Source organism: Pholcus phalangioides, unplaced genomic scaffold (genome assembly GCF_987345545.1).
Source record: "Pholcus phalangioides strain wild (caught in Gottingen) unplaced genomic scaffold, Ppha-v1.0 ptg000015l_1, whole genome shotgun sequence".
In the NCBI taxonomy this organism is placed as follows: domain Eukaryota; kingdom Metazoa; phylum Arthropoda; class Arachnida; order Araneae; family Pholcidae; genus Pholcus; species Pholcus phalangioides.
In genome coordinates, this window is record NW_028301608.1 from 15,011,272 (window position 1) to 15,024,891 (window position 13,620).

The 13,620-nt window shown below is 36.1% G+C and overlaps 1 protein-coding gene across 4 annotated transcripts in view; it reads left to right on the forward strand.

Moving 5' to 3' along the window:
* The window catches only part of sif (guanine nucleotide exchange factor still life), a 131,472-nt gene that overhangs the window by 100,157 nt on the left and 17,695 nt on the right, over positions 1–13,620 (forward strand). For all 4 annotated transcript variants that reach the window (XM_089242887.1, XM_089242889.1, XM_089242886.1 and 1 more), the window contains 6 exons: positions 225–288; positions 2,188–2,367; positions 5,116–5,296; positions 5,387–5,695; positions 10,649–10,779; positions 10,977–11,168. In XM_089242887.1, coding sequence (XP_089099013.1) covers positions 225–288; positions 2,188–2,367; positions 5,116–5,296; positions 5,387–5,695; positions 10,649–10,779; positions 10,977–11,168 — 1,057 coding nt within the window. The remainder of the gene's footprint in view (positions 1–224; positions 289–2,187; positions 2,368–5,115; positions 5,297–5,386; positions 5,696–10,648; positions 10,780–10,976; positions 11,169–13,620) is intronic.

The following is a 13,620-nucleotide window of genomic DNA, read 5'->3' on the forward strand; positions in this document are numbered from 1 at the left end:
AAATACAATAAATTGCTTTAAAAAATTTTATTTAAGAATTTTGTCATTCATTATAGTTTATTAATGTATCTTCAAAATAGTTAAATTTAAAGAAAATATTTTTTGTGATTAGTCTTCTTCAAATATGTGGTGTAGTAAATAAGCATAACTTGAGTTCCTGTGGCTCAAGATATTCTATCTATTCCTAAAATGCCTTTTAATGTTTCAACAATTCTTAATAATAGCTGCAGTTTGGATCTTCCCACGATGCCTGAAAGGACAATCAGGATACAAGTTCCTGATAATCAGGTAAGCTGAACTCAAGTCCCATCTTTAACACTGAAATAATTCGAACACGGTATTTTGAGGGTGATTGCTTGATTCCTCTTGCCGCAATTTACTGACGAACCGTTGAAGGCGTACTTCTCCATGTAGAAAAATTATCCAAATAACGTGTAGAACTCAGATACATCATTCATGTTGCAAAGGGCTGTGTAGTTATCAAAATTGCAAAAATTAAAATAAACTTTTTATGGCACCCTGTCTCTCAAAAATCCGATTAGAAAATTGTCGCCCTGTCTCTCCCGAGGCCAGCAAAAACACTTCCACGTTTCTAAGTGCAATATTCGCAGAGATCTTGTGGGAATCAAAAAATCCGAGGAAAGTTGGGAATGGACAGCATAAAAAAATAATAGAAAGCAGTGTTGTCCGTTAGTTTTTGCTGTTCTTTCTCAACTTTTCTCCGGTTTTTTAATTCAAGTACATCAGTGGATGTTGCACTTCGAAACGCGGAATTTTCTTTGTTGGCCTCAGGAGAGACAGGGCAACAATTTTTTTATTATGTTTTTGTGCACAGGTTGTCCGCATAAAAAGCTATTTTTTCTAAATTTTAATAACCATACAACAACTCTTGTAACATGAATGACGTATCCGAGTTCCACACGTTATTTGGACAATTTTTCTAATTGGAAGTACATAAATTCTAGTATCTCAAACAAAAGATAATGGCAGAATTTCTGATAGAAATTTACTATGCGTGGTCATTTAATCTGGTCTATTCAATTGTCAATTCTGTGATGTTTGGTCAGAACATGACATCCCCAAAAAATGGCTTTTTGATCTAGTAGTAAGTCTTTGCTAATTATAACTAATTAGAAGTGAGATAAATGCACAAATACGTGCGTACGGATAAACAACATGCCGATGTATGATATTTTCATTTGTATTTGTGTGTATGCGTCATTTTTGATTTTTAAATGACAATGAAAATGCTTATAAATCTCAAAAATGTGATTTTGGAGTTATCATGTTCTGACCAAGCACCACAGAAATATGGTATCATCATCTGGGGAGGCGATCAAAACACAAATCTACAGCCTATTTGTTCTATTCAAAACTATTTGCAGTGCTCGCTCTCAAATCTCTACTTATTGAAATTTAAATCTACTCCCCATAAGACATAACGCCATCTACCGAATCATACTCTACATATATCGTAATCAATCAATTTGCACTCAGAGATCGTCTACATCACTGTGAGAAGGCCAAACGAAATGTACTGCATACCCTCATTTAGAAAAGAAATATTTCGCAAACAGTTTTACTACCTTGAACTATTTAATGCTTTACCGTTGGTAATACAGAATTTATTTGGGTTTGAATCACTTAAAAAAATCATTTTTTGAATTGAATCATATTATTATCAATATGCCTGTAGTTGCTTCATATCAATTTTTATTGTATCAAATGCTACTGTGCATTATGTGAACATGTATTTCAATATAACTGTCCCGAAAATGTATCTAAAATCATTTTATTACTTTTAACTTTATTTATTTTATTACTTTTAACTTTATTTATTTTATAACTTTTGTGTTCTTTATTTTTTCTTTGTTTGTTTCGTCTTTACTTTTAATTAGTTGCTCTGTACAGGCTCAGGCCTCTAGACGACAAACATTAAGATTTGACTGTTTTATGTGTTGTTAACTTTGGAAATAAATTGAAATTGAAAAAAAAGTACGCCTCTAGGATCAACGATTAGCCAGTCAAATGCGGCAACGGGTTTGCGAACAGAAAAGTTTCAGTGCAGCCTGCAATGCCAGAAATGTTGAAGACCCTTGCCTTAGGGTATATAGGTTAAAATATTTTATATGATAAATACCTTTTAGTGCGTGTATTTAGTGGTTTATATTTTCGATTCCTTCTAAGACCGTATCAACAACGTCACTGAATGTAAAGGACAACATGACGGTCGAAGAGCTGTTGTGGAGCGCCTGCAACAAGAAGCAGCTCTCGCCTAATGACCATTTCCTGCGCCTCAAAAAGCGAAGGGATGTCGACGAGTATTTTGTTCCTTCCAGGATGGAACTCATCGAAAGCCTCATTTCGGTACGTATAGAAAACCTTTTCTTTATATAATTGTAATGACTGGCATCTCCTAGACGGGGGTCATTCTCACAAAATTAGACAAAAATAAATTGTCAGAAATATACAGGGTGTCCTGTATCTCATCAACCTGCCGTTGTTGATGTATGATTCCAGTTTAAAAAATACTCACGACAGGCGTTCAAAAATTCTCCTGTACCAGTTTTGAGAGAGAAAATGCAGAGTGTAACAAAATAAAAAAATTAAATTTTTATACGGCCCCCTGTGCTATAACTTCGAATTAGAAATTTGTTGCCCTGTCTCTCCTGATGCCAAGAAAAAAAAAATTCCACATTTCTAAGTGCAATATTCACGTAAATATTTTTGAATTCGAAAAACGCAGAACATTTGGGAAAAGAACAGCGGTAAATCCGGGCAAAACGGTTTTTCCGCATTTAACGCTGTTCTTACCCAAATTTTTTAGTTTTTCGAATATCACTGTGAATATTGCACTTGGAAACATGGAATTTTTTCTGTTTGCATCAGAGGAAACATGGCAACAACTTTCTAATTGGAAATTATAGTATGGGGCAAGGCATAAAAAAAATTTGGCTTATTTATTTTGTTACACACTACATTTTCACTCTCCAAACTGGTACAGGGTAGTTTTTGAACGCCTGTTAGACATTTTTGAAACTGTAATCATACCTCTACAACGGACGGCTGATGAGATAAAGACCATGTTAGCACTTTCAGGACACCCTGTATGTACATATCTACAAAAAATTCCAAAAAAAAATTCTTAAGGTAAGTAATGTAGGAAAATCCTTTACTTGCTGATAAATGAAATGTAGGATGTTCAAAATTTGTCCTTACAATTCTGAAATTTTATAACTCATAAAATATACAAGTATTATATATATATATATTATTATATATATAAATATATAATTATTATATATATATAACTCATAACTCTACTTATTATACTATTTAAGTTCGGTTTGTTGCGCATGATGCATCAACTCATAATTTTTTTTTCTGTATCACTTGTGCGCTGGAAGCACAAAGTATATCCAGCTTGTACTCAATTTTCTGAAAGGTTCGTTGCAACATGTTCACAATAATCATGCTGAGAGCGTTGATAATGCGTCGTTTCAGTTTAGTAATGTTTTTGTGTGTGGTACACAAGGTCCTTTACATACCCCACATAAAAAGTGCAGAGGTGTAATGTCCGGTGAATGCGGGTGGCCACAAAATTGGTCCACCTCGACTAATCCACCTTTCAGGAAAGAAATTTCTTTTGAGAATTTAAAGAAAAACCTCTTTGTGGACCAGTGTGGTGGCGCGCCATCCTGTTGACAACATTCAGTCAGCTCTTCAAGTTGTGGCATCATTAAAATTAATTAACGTATCGAAATAGGTACCACAATTGATTGTTTGTTCACAAAAAGAAAAAAACACCCAATGAGGAGCCCTCACCAAACATTAACTTGGGGCCATCCCCTTTCCAACCCACGGGTCACATGACGCTCATTAGATAGTTTACAAATACAAATACAAAAACAACTCCACAACAGGCAAAATGCCCAACGAGGTGGCTGGGAAAAAGATGCCCATAACAAATATGGATGTCATATATTTCAAAAATACAGCAGCCCAATTAAAAATGCAATTACAAACAATATATATATACGTGATGAAATATTATACAATGTCCATAAAGAACACTTATGGTTGTCTTATTCTAAGAATGGATAGCTTCTCGATTTACCCCAACATGTTTATCGTATTTCTTTTTAAACGTGTCAATTGTGTTTAATTTCCAAAAGTGCTCATTTCGTACAAAATTTTGTATGAAAATTAATTGGAAAAATAATTTAAACAACGCGTTGTGTGTGCAAATGCAACGTCCGTCGAAAATGGGTTAAGAAATGAAATTTTTGTTGGAGCAAATTTTGAAAATCCATTGATGAAAAACGTAAATAGAATGGGGGCGAATTGTAAGAATAAGTAATATAAATATAGTGTCCAAAATAAGTTTTAAGCCAAATATACAGAAGGATTATATATAATTAGAGTTTCCACACTCTTCGAATAGTTTTTCTCGAAAACTACTCATTTAAATCACAGCCAAACGTTTAAGATATTTTTGTGAGACCATGGGGAGAGATTTCTGGAATAAATAAAAAATAGTTAAATTTTCAACCAACAGGTGAAAAAGTGGCGCTTTTTATTGCATTTTCTTTTTTTTCCATGGTCCATGTATAAGGTATATACTAAGTTTCAATGGAATGCGTCCACCAGAACGGGCGCTACATAAATCTCAGTAGTGTCAGTATACCGAGACGGACGCTACATTGGTTTGAGAAGTGTCAATTTACTGAAACTACTCAGACCTCTGTTGCGTCCGTTCTGGTGCACGCATTCCATTGAAACTTGGTGTATACCTATGTATGGACCATGGAAAAAAGGAACATGCAATAAAAGAAAGCGTCACTTTTCACCTGGTGGTCGAAAATTGAACTTTTTTTTATTAAGTAAATCACTCTCCCATGGTCTCATTAAATACCCTAAAAATTTGGCTGTATTCGGATAAGCAGTCTTTGAGATAAACTATTCAGAGTGCGGGAACTTTAATTATAATCCCCCTGTATATATATATAAAATGTATATGTAACGTAAACTGATGGAATGTTACAATTTAGGTAAATTTCGTGTGAGAATGGCGTATTCGAAAAATTCAAAATGTTATTTCGATCCTTTTTCCAGCATTATGAGGTAGTGGAAGTTTGTCCGAAAGTTCTGTATCAAGTCGAACTCAGCCGACATTCCTTGGAGCAGCTCTTCGGATTCAGCGTCGAAGCGGAACTCGTCGAAAACGTCGATCACCAAGACGAGCTCTGCGTTTACGTCAGCCGAGTCGAAGAAGGAAGCCTCGCTTTCAAACAAGGTCAGAAGCCAATTAGATGTGAATCTCCACCCAATGTTTTCTTAATTACTTGATCAACACTGCGACTGAACTCTTCGTTTCTCTTTCTAGGTTTAATGAAAGGCGACGAGATAATGGTCATCAACGGTGCCATCGTGAGTGACCTCGACATGATGTACATCGAGAGCGTGCTACAAGAGGAGACGTCTCTATGCATGATGATGCGATCGTCTCGGACCGAACCGCCGGATCTGGCGAGCGCCATGCGCACCACCACGGACGACTACATCGAGTCCCTGGTGTGTCCGCCACCTCCCGGTGACACGGGCATCGCGTCCGAGGACATGATCGGCAAGCTCATAGTTCCCTCACCCGTGTGGGGCAAAGATGGTTCGAACCTGCTGAAAACGTCACAGAGTAGTAAGTCGTCAAAATACATACTGTGCAGTCGATCGATCAATTATGAGCTCGGGGAGATTGTTACAATAATCAATTGAGTCAAATTCATAATCGGTTTCATTCAAATAATAAGAATTGATACAATTCCGGTATTGTGAACACCTTATAGCAAGGGTGCTCAACATTTAGGAGAGCGGGGGCCACTTCATCGGTTTGAAAACGTAGATCTTAACACGTTCACTGCTAATGCGCCATGGTGGCGTCATGAAGGACTTGTACTAGGGTGCTCATGACGCGGATCATGGCGTCATGTACAAAACTAGTTTTAATCTTAAAAAAAAATGCTCACCACTTACTCGAAGCAGTTTAGGCCCCGCAGTGAACGTGTTAATTGATCTATAAAAGCCAGCGACAAATCATTCAAGTGCTCTAGAGTTGTGCCGCGTGTCACTTAAGTGATTTGGGAATGTACCGCAGCCCACTCAAGTCATGTGGAACGTCAAAGCGGGCCACTTAAATGATCTGGAACTGTGCCACAGGTCTTAAATACAAATAAAAATACGAGGCCACATCAGGCAAAATGCCCAACGAGGTGGCTGAGAAAAAGATGGCCATATGGATGTCATATATATTACTAAAATACAGCAACCCAATGATATGGAAATACATCGAGGACCGCTTAATTGCTCTGGAAATGTGCAGCTAGTCACTTACGTCATATATAAATTAGCCGCGAGTCACTCAAGTGGCCTGGGGATCTGCCGCGAGTCATTTAATTGGCCTGAGGATATGCCGCGGTTCATTCAAGTAATGTCTAAATATGCCACGGGTTCATAAATGGATTCGTAAAAAAATCCCGTTTTTTAAACTTAAAGTAACATAATCACACGAATTTCAAATACAAACCCAGAGATGAGTTTCATTGAGCCCCTCTCAATCGGGCGAGCCATAACCAGGAAAAATCATTTAGGTTTGCGTTTGGTTCTTTAGGAACTGGAAAATCTTTGAAATAACTGGAGAACGTTTTGCTTGCCAACTGATGTCGAATTTTTGTTTTTGATTATAGCTCCCTTTCGTTGTGCATTACTGAAGTATCTATTCACCAGAGGACCCCTCAGTGCCTATAGTGGAAACTGCGGGAATCTTTGACCATGACACTGTTTAACCCTTTAAGCGCGCGCGACACAGCAGAAATCACTAAACCGCCTTCGAAATACAATTTCTTTTTAAATGAAATAGAATTTATTCCAATTTTCAGCAGGTGCCAACTTAGGGGCACAGGGTAAAAGTGTTATATTTAGAAATCAACTTCACAAAATGTCCGTTCTTGTCTAATATAAGAAGGCCAGATATTTCGTTAATGCCGCTCAACCCTTTATATCCAGCATTCTGAAAAGTAGAATAAGGAGAAAACTATAATAAATTAAAATAAAAGTATAAATGTAATGATGATAAGAATAAATATTCATTACGCAAATTATTTGGTAGGTCATTTTAGTTCTAATTAAAGACAAAACAAAAACAATGTTTTTGAAACAATTAGTTCAAAACAAACTATCTAACACGTTACTTCGAAGAAGCATCAGGATATAAAGGATTAAAAGGTAAATCACAAAAACAAAGTGAATAACATTATATTCATTCACTTATCATTGGAGACTGTTCCGAGTTTGAAGTCAATGTTCGTGACTCATATTTTCATGAATTAATAATAAAAATAGGTTTGAGGACTCGCATCTCATTTTGGCCACAAGCCATAAGTTGAGAACGTACGCTACGCAGGGTGACCTCAAAAGAAATTATCACTTTAAAAATTATAGAGGATAATAAATACAGTCGAATCCCGTTTTAATGAATACCGTTATAGCGAAAAAAATCTCGTTTTAACGAATGCTTCTCTAATCCCCCCAGATAAGTTTACATAGGAAGAATGCTAAAATCTGGAATTCTCTTATAACGAAATGATTTCTCCGGACGCTTGGAGTTCGTTATAACGGGATTCGACTGTATTACAAATTTGTGGAAGTTAGTTAGTAAGATGCTCATCTTTAAATTTTTTGAAGTAAATTATGAATTCTGTACACATCCATATTGTCACACGGCAGATATGAATGCGGTAAATAAGTTCTTGCCAGACATACTAGTTTTTGACACCCATTGCTCAGACAAGACGTTACCATCTTCTTTTTTAACTCATTCCTGGCAAAGCATTCTCTGTCTCTGGTATAGCCCCGTGACAATAAAAAAAGCAGAGAGTGTAAGATCCGGGTTTCTCTTTGACTAATTTGTTAGAGTCATATTCCTGTCTGACGAGTGACCTATCCAAGTTACAAGTAGATTGTCTTCTATGTACTACTCGAGTATTTTTGTATGCTAATGCCACGGATGGCTATCTTGGATGAAAATGAAGTCTTCACTGTCTTGATTGAGTTGGATCTCATTTTTGTGAGGCTCCTCTCTTCTCTCGAGGCCCCAGGGCCATACCAGTGTGGGTCCGTGCTTTAAGACGGCACTCTCAGTCACCTCGTTGGGCATTTTGTTGCCTGTTGCGGCGTTGTATTTGGTACATACTACCGTTTTCTGACGGTTTTACAAACCCTACTTGATGCCCTGGATTTGACAGCAGCCACTCATCCCTTAGTCTCCACAGAATGTGACTCATCTAAGAACAGCTTCCTCAATGGACATTTCGGAAAAATTCCCCATACAGTAGTGTGACGACATTACCTCTCAACGCGAAGTTCGTTGTTTGACGTTGAATTTGGGCGTTTATTTTTTGCCCCTTGCTTTCTATAATATCCACGCAACACTCAACGTCTAAGATGCTGACCCATACAGCTGATTGCCCGGTACAACGCATACTTTGCACCCTCCCTTAAGCCGCCCTTGGACTGATTGGTGCTGACTTTCAGTGGATGCATTATTGCGACAATTTCATTATAACGACAGATGCACTTAGTCCCAAATTTTTTTTCCTATTCGTCTCATGTTATTTTCCATCCATGTTCCATTCTCATGTTATATTTTCCAATATAACGACATTCAAAGACCATTCAATCCAATACAACGTCTGAAGTGTGTGATTTCTGCATTCTCCGTGATTCCAGTAAATTTACGCGACAACTTTTTTTTCCTAGCATGAGTAAAATAAGTTTTTTTAGACTAATTTTTTGGTGCTGAATTCAAATATGATGTGAAAAATCTCCAACACGTGCAGTTTTCTCTGCATGCATGATGGTCATGTTTTGAAATACATATATACTATGAAAAATTTCACCATCTTGAAAATGGATAAAATTTGCATTTTCTTAATAACAAACTATAATACATTTATTGCGATAGTTATTTTATCATATTCATACATCGTTATATATGAAATAGCAAAAAAAAAATTTTTTTTTTCTCATACACATACATATAATATCCCTGGAGTGTGCTCATGCACGAACACAAAAACGAAATTTATACTAGTTTTTCTAGTATTTTATAAAAGTAATTCATTTCTTTCTCATGTATCGTGTTGTGTTCTTACTGCAAAAACCAACAGCGATCGCTCATCATTGAAGGATCCCACCTGGCTTGATTCCCCAAAAAACCCATTCATTGCAGATGTGAATGTTTGCCATGCAGCGAGCTCTATCACTACCACCTAGATAACCGTTTATGATAAATGTTTAATATAGGTTATATAGGAGGTCGTGGCTCTATACGAAAACAAAATCACTCGATAGTTTCCTTATCTGAGGACTTACAAATGATTCTTCTTTTTAGTTTTGTCTCATTTAATTTCGGAAAAAGTTTTCTTTTAGGTGAGAAAAACCTGGGCCAGATTTGTAACATAGCCCTCATAATATTTTCCATCAGCGTCAGGGGGGGCGTACGCAGGATCGACGCCTGGGTGATCCAGCCCAGGATCTAGATGGGGTCACAAAAAGTTGGGGAAGGGTTTACAAGGATTTTCTTCCAGATAAATTATTAATCATCAGAAACATTTAAATTAACAGAAATTTATTAAAATGGTTGATATAGGTATTTTATTAGTCTTTCGTTCGATACTTTTATTTTTTCCATAAAATATTAAATTTGTTTTTTTAGTTCTTGCTCGTCTTGGAAGGGACAAAAGCTGCCCCCTGCGTACACCTTTGGTCAGTCCCAATTTAATGTGAAGTGGTGGCAGCGAAACATATAGCAAAACTTATTTAGAACATTAATTCATTTGTGACATTTGCTTATCTCTATTTTTCGACTAAAGGGTTGTACATAAACATGAAGCCTTTATTTCTCTTTCAATTTAAAAAAAAAACGAAGAATCCAGTTGCAATTAGAGATATAATCATTATTGCTATTCCCCAAGTTTTGGATGACAAAAAAAAAATATATATATAAATATGGTTTCTAGTGGTATTTCCCGCGTATAGCCTCAATATGTAAATTCTGAAACTTATTCAAAATTGAATGCCATGTAACAAAAAAACTAGACGTGATGACCATTTTCTAAAGTCAGATTTGGAATCAGCACCCAAAAATTAATTAGGCACAGCTAAATTTTTCCATGTTAGGAAAATCTTGTATTTTCTTGTATGTTTATTATACTAGCGTAAAAATAAACATAATACTGAATCTTCAATGATCTGAAAAGCATTGCCACTTGCTAAGCATTTCTTGGAGCGGTAAGTGTATTTATACTGCCTTCTTGGTGGAAAACGAATGCTTCAATATCTTTCTTTAGAATATAAAACAGAAAACGCTGAGTTAAGGTGCATGTCACATAATACAACCTGATGACTAAGGGGGTGCGTTTCATTCATAGAACATTTTTAATTTACTTCAAAAAAAACTACAAACTCGTATAAATAATCTACACACATATCTGTGATATTGCAATTAATCAAATACTGAAAATACTTGTTCGTTTTTTTTTTTCGGATAAAGTGCGTTATAATCATAGAGTGCTCGTATTTTTTTCCGAATCAGGTTCGATGGAGCGGTCACCAGAGACGTCGGGTCGGCCAACGCCTTCGCCGGTGCCTAACCAAGAAACGCCGGCTCTTTCTGTCGACCAAATCGACAGCATCCTCAAAGTCATCGAGGATTCCTGTAAAAAGGTCAGTTCCGTGATCACGAGGCGATTCATATTTCAGTCTCCAATTATCACAGAAAGCTCAACGATTTGCCAGCATCATGTTTCTTTATTCCGAATTTCGAAATAAATATTTCATACCACAAGGAGAGTTTAGCTATATAGTTGACGCAATTTATGTGTTAATATTTTTCTTTTTCTTTTGTACAATGTGTATTGTAGACTGCCGATACAGTGACCGAGTATTGCAGGGCGCCTCTAGAAAGGCGCAGTTCGAGCTTAGGAGGAGCCAGCACAGCGAGCAGTGGGTCGTCGAGTATGCCGCCATTCATGACCTCGAAACAATTGTCCGACGCCGAGAGGCTCAGGAAAGTCATCATGGAACTCATCGAAACCGAAAGAACATACGTCAAGGTAGTATCAGAAATTATAACTATATATACAAGAAATGACGCGCATTTTAAAAATGTCCTCTATGTATTTTCCTTCTCTTTTTTATTAGTGTTTTATTTCCTCATATTTTTATTCAATCGTCATAATTTATTCTATTATTTAAACATAAAAAAGGTACAAAAAAATCGTAATTTATATCTTTTGTTGCGAATTTCGTTCATTTATTCAACGATCCCTTGTTGTTTGGAGTCTCTTTGATGATGGTTTTCTTATGCAAAAATTAAATTTAAAAAAAGCAGTAACGTCATTCATTCACTTCCCGCAAAACTTGATAACAATCAAGTTTGTCTACTTTAGTTCACAATGTGAAATCTTTTAAAGTACTGTATCTACAGAGCTGAAATTCTATATATCGCCTTCCCCCATGTCAGAAACAGGAATATGGAAATTCTTGGGGGCGGGGAACGTGAGAAATGAGTTTTTTACTCTACCCATATTACCCTAGGAGTATCATTTCCCTAAAATGTGTTCTAACATGCGTCCCAATAAAGGTTAAAACATACTTGTTTCTGGCAAAACTTAGATATCAAAATAAGGGATCCCACCGGCTGATGAAGCAAAAAGTGAAAATGTGCACATTCATGTTTCTGTATACTCTTCAAAGTACTCTCTCTCTCACAGTGGTGGAATAATGATGATGGTAGCACTACACATAACAAGCATTACACAGAAACAAACCTCAATTCATTAAATTCCTTATTCAAACTATTTTTCTGAAAAAATTAGTTTAATTTTTGGTAAACAATGTTTTCTGATTACCATTGCAATTCCGTTAGAAAGAACATTCAGGCCACTCACCTTTTCTCATGTCACTTACCTTATGTGCACAATCTTATACCTAGATATTATTTTTAACACTCTCACTGGTATATACGAGATATTTCGCCTTCTTAAAGGCTTTTTATTGTATCAAGGTAAACAAGCGCAGGTATTGTGTAAGGCTGATTTCTCGATAAAACCTTTTTTCCTGTCTACCTCGCTTTGCATCTGCTGAAAAATCAGAAGAAAATCTATTTCCATAAAAAGAGATATGGCATTTTTCAAAAGGGTTTAGTGATTTTTCTGCTATGTCAGTTAAAGGTTTGAGAGCACTTTGAACCATTCGATGTGGCTGTTTTCAACGAAGATCGATTTGTAAAGATGTAATAACGCAAAAGTATATCTGGTACAGAACCAGGTAAGCTCCTCACTTTGAAAAAGAGTGGATTAATTAAATTATCCTGAATCTAAACAAAATTAGTAGTAGGTTCAAGACACCGGCTAACAATTTCTAGAACCCCGAATGTTATTTTAAGTGTGAAAATACAGGTAGGGCGTCTTCCTTAACAAGTTAAAGCAAAAGCGAATAGCAATAATTCGAGATGTATCTTCAGATAAAATTGTCGATGATTTGGACCTTGTCCTTGTAGAAATGTCAACGATATATTATTAACCCTTTCTGTCCTGGTAATTTTAATTGGAATCGCTAACTTTTCTGGTTTTCAAAGCTCATTCTATGTCAGGAATGATAGAAATTGGCACTGCGTATTGCAGTTTCATTCTTTGCCGATTATTAAAAGACATTAGCGTTTTACTGTTTCATCACGGTCGTGAATGCTTTTTGAATGATCACGGTCGTGAATCCCTTTATCGATATGCACGTGTCATTCAGAGTTCTGACTCCTGTGAGGTTTCCAAAAAATAATAGCGTGTATTTGAATGTATTATTGTGTATTTGAATCGATACCGGTGTTTATTCCTCATGCGATCAGAAAGTGATACACATAAATTATATTTTTGAACGTAAAATCTCATAAGTTCCATACTTGCCTCCAAAATGTCCGATGATGCCAATTGGAATCGTTTCGGAATTTTAATACTGGAATGTATTTTTCTGAAAAATGTTCGATATTCATGTTTTACTTGAATTTAAAAACGAAATAAATGGATAGAATTTTTTCTTCAAATGTCCACAAAAGTTCAGGTCAGAAACGTTTAGGAATTTCACATGCAATGTATTGGAAATTAAAGACCACCTCACACCAAGTGATGAGATTGAGGTGCGCTAAAAAAGCATTCAATGTTAGTTGATAAACAGCAAAATGTAGTCTTTTCGAATTATAACTCTTATAAGAGAAATAAAAATATAGGAAAACGTTTATCCCCTAACATAAAGTGATTTTTATCGAACTCCGATTCGTGACGAGATGGAATTTATCATCTTAATATTATATTGCGGACTTTTCTTATTCGTACGAGCGAGTCCTCATTCAGGAAACTTTGTGATAACTACTGAGAGTAGGTTGTCGTTCTTATCACACCGTAGGTTTCCTGCAGTATTTTGCTTTCATTTACGACCACTTTGCGGAGTTTTTCCTTTCTTTTGCTTGTTGTGAACCGGCTATTACAGTATTGTATTAAAGGAAAGCGTCGT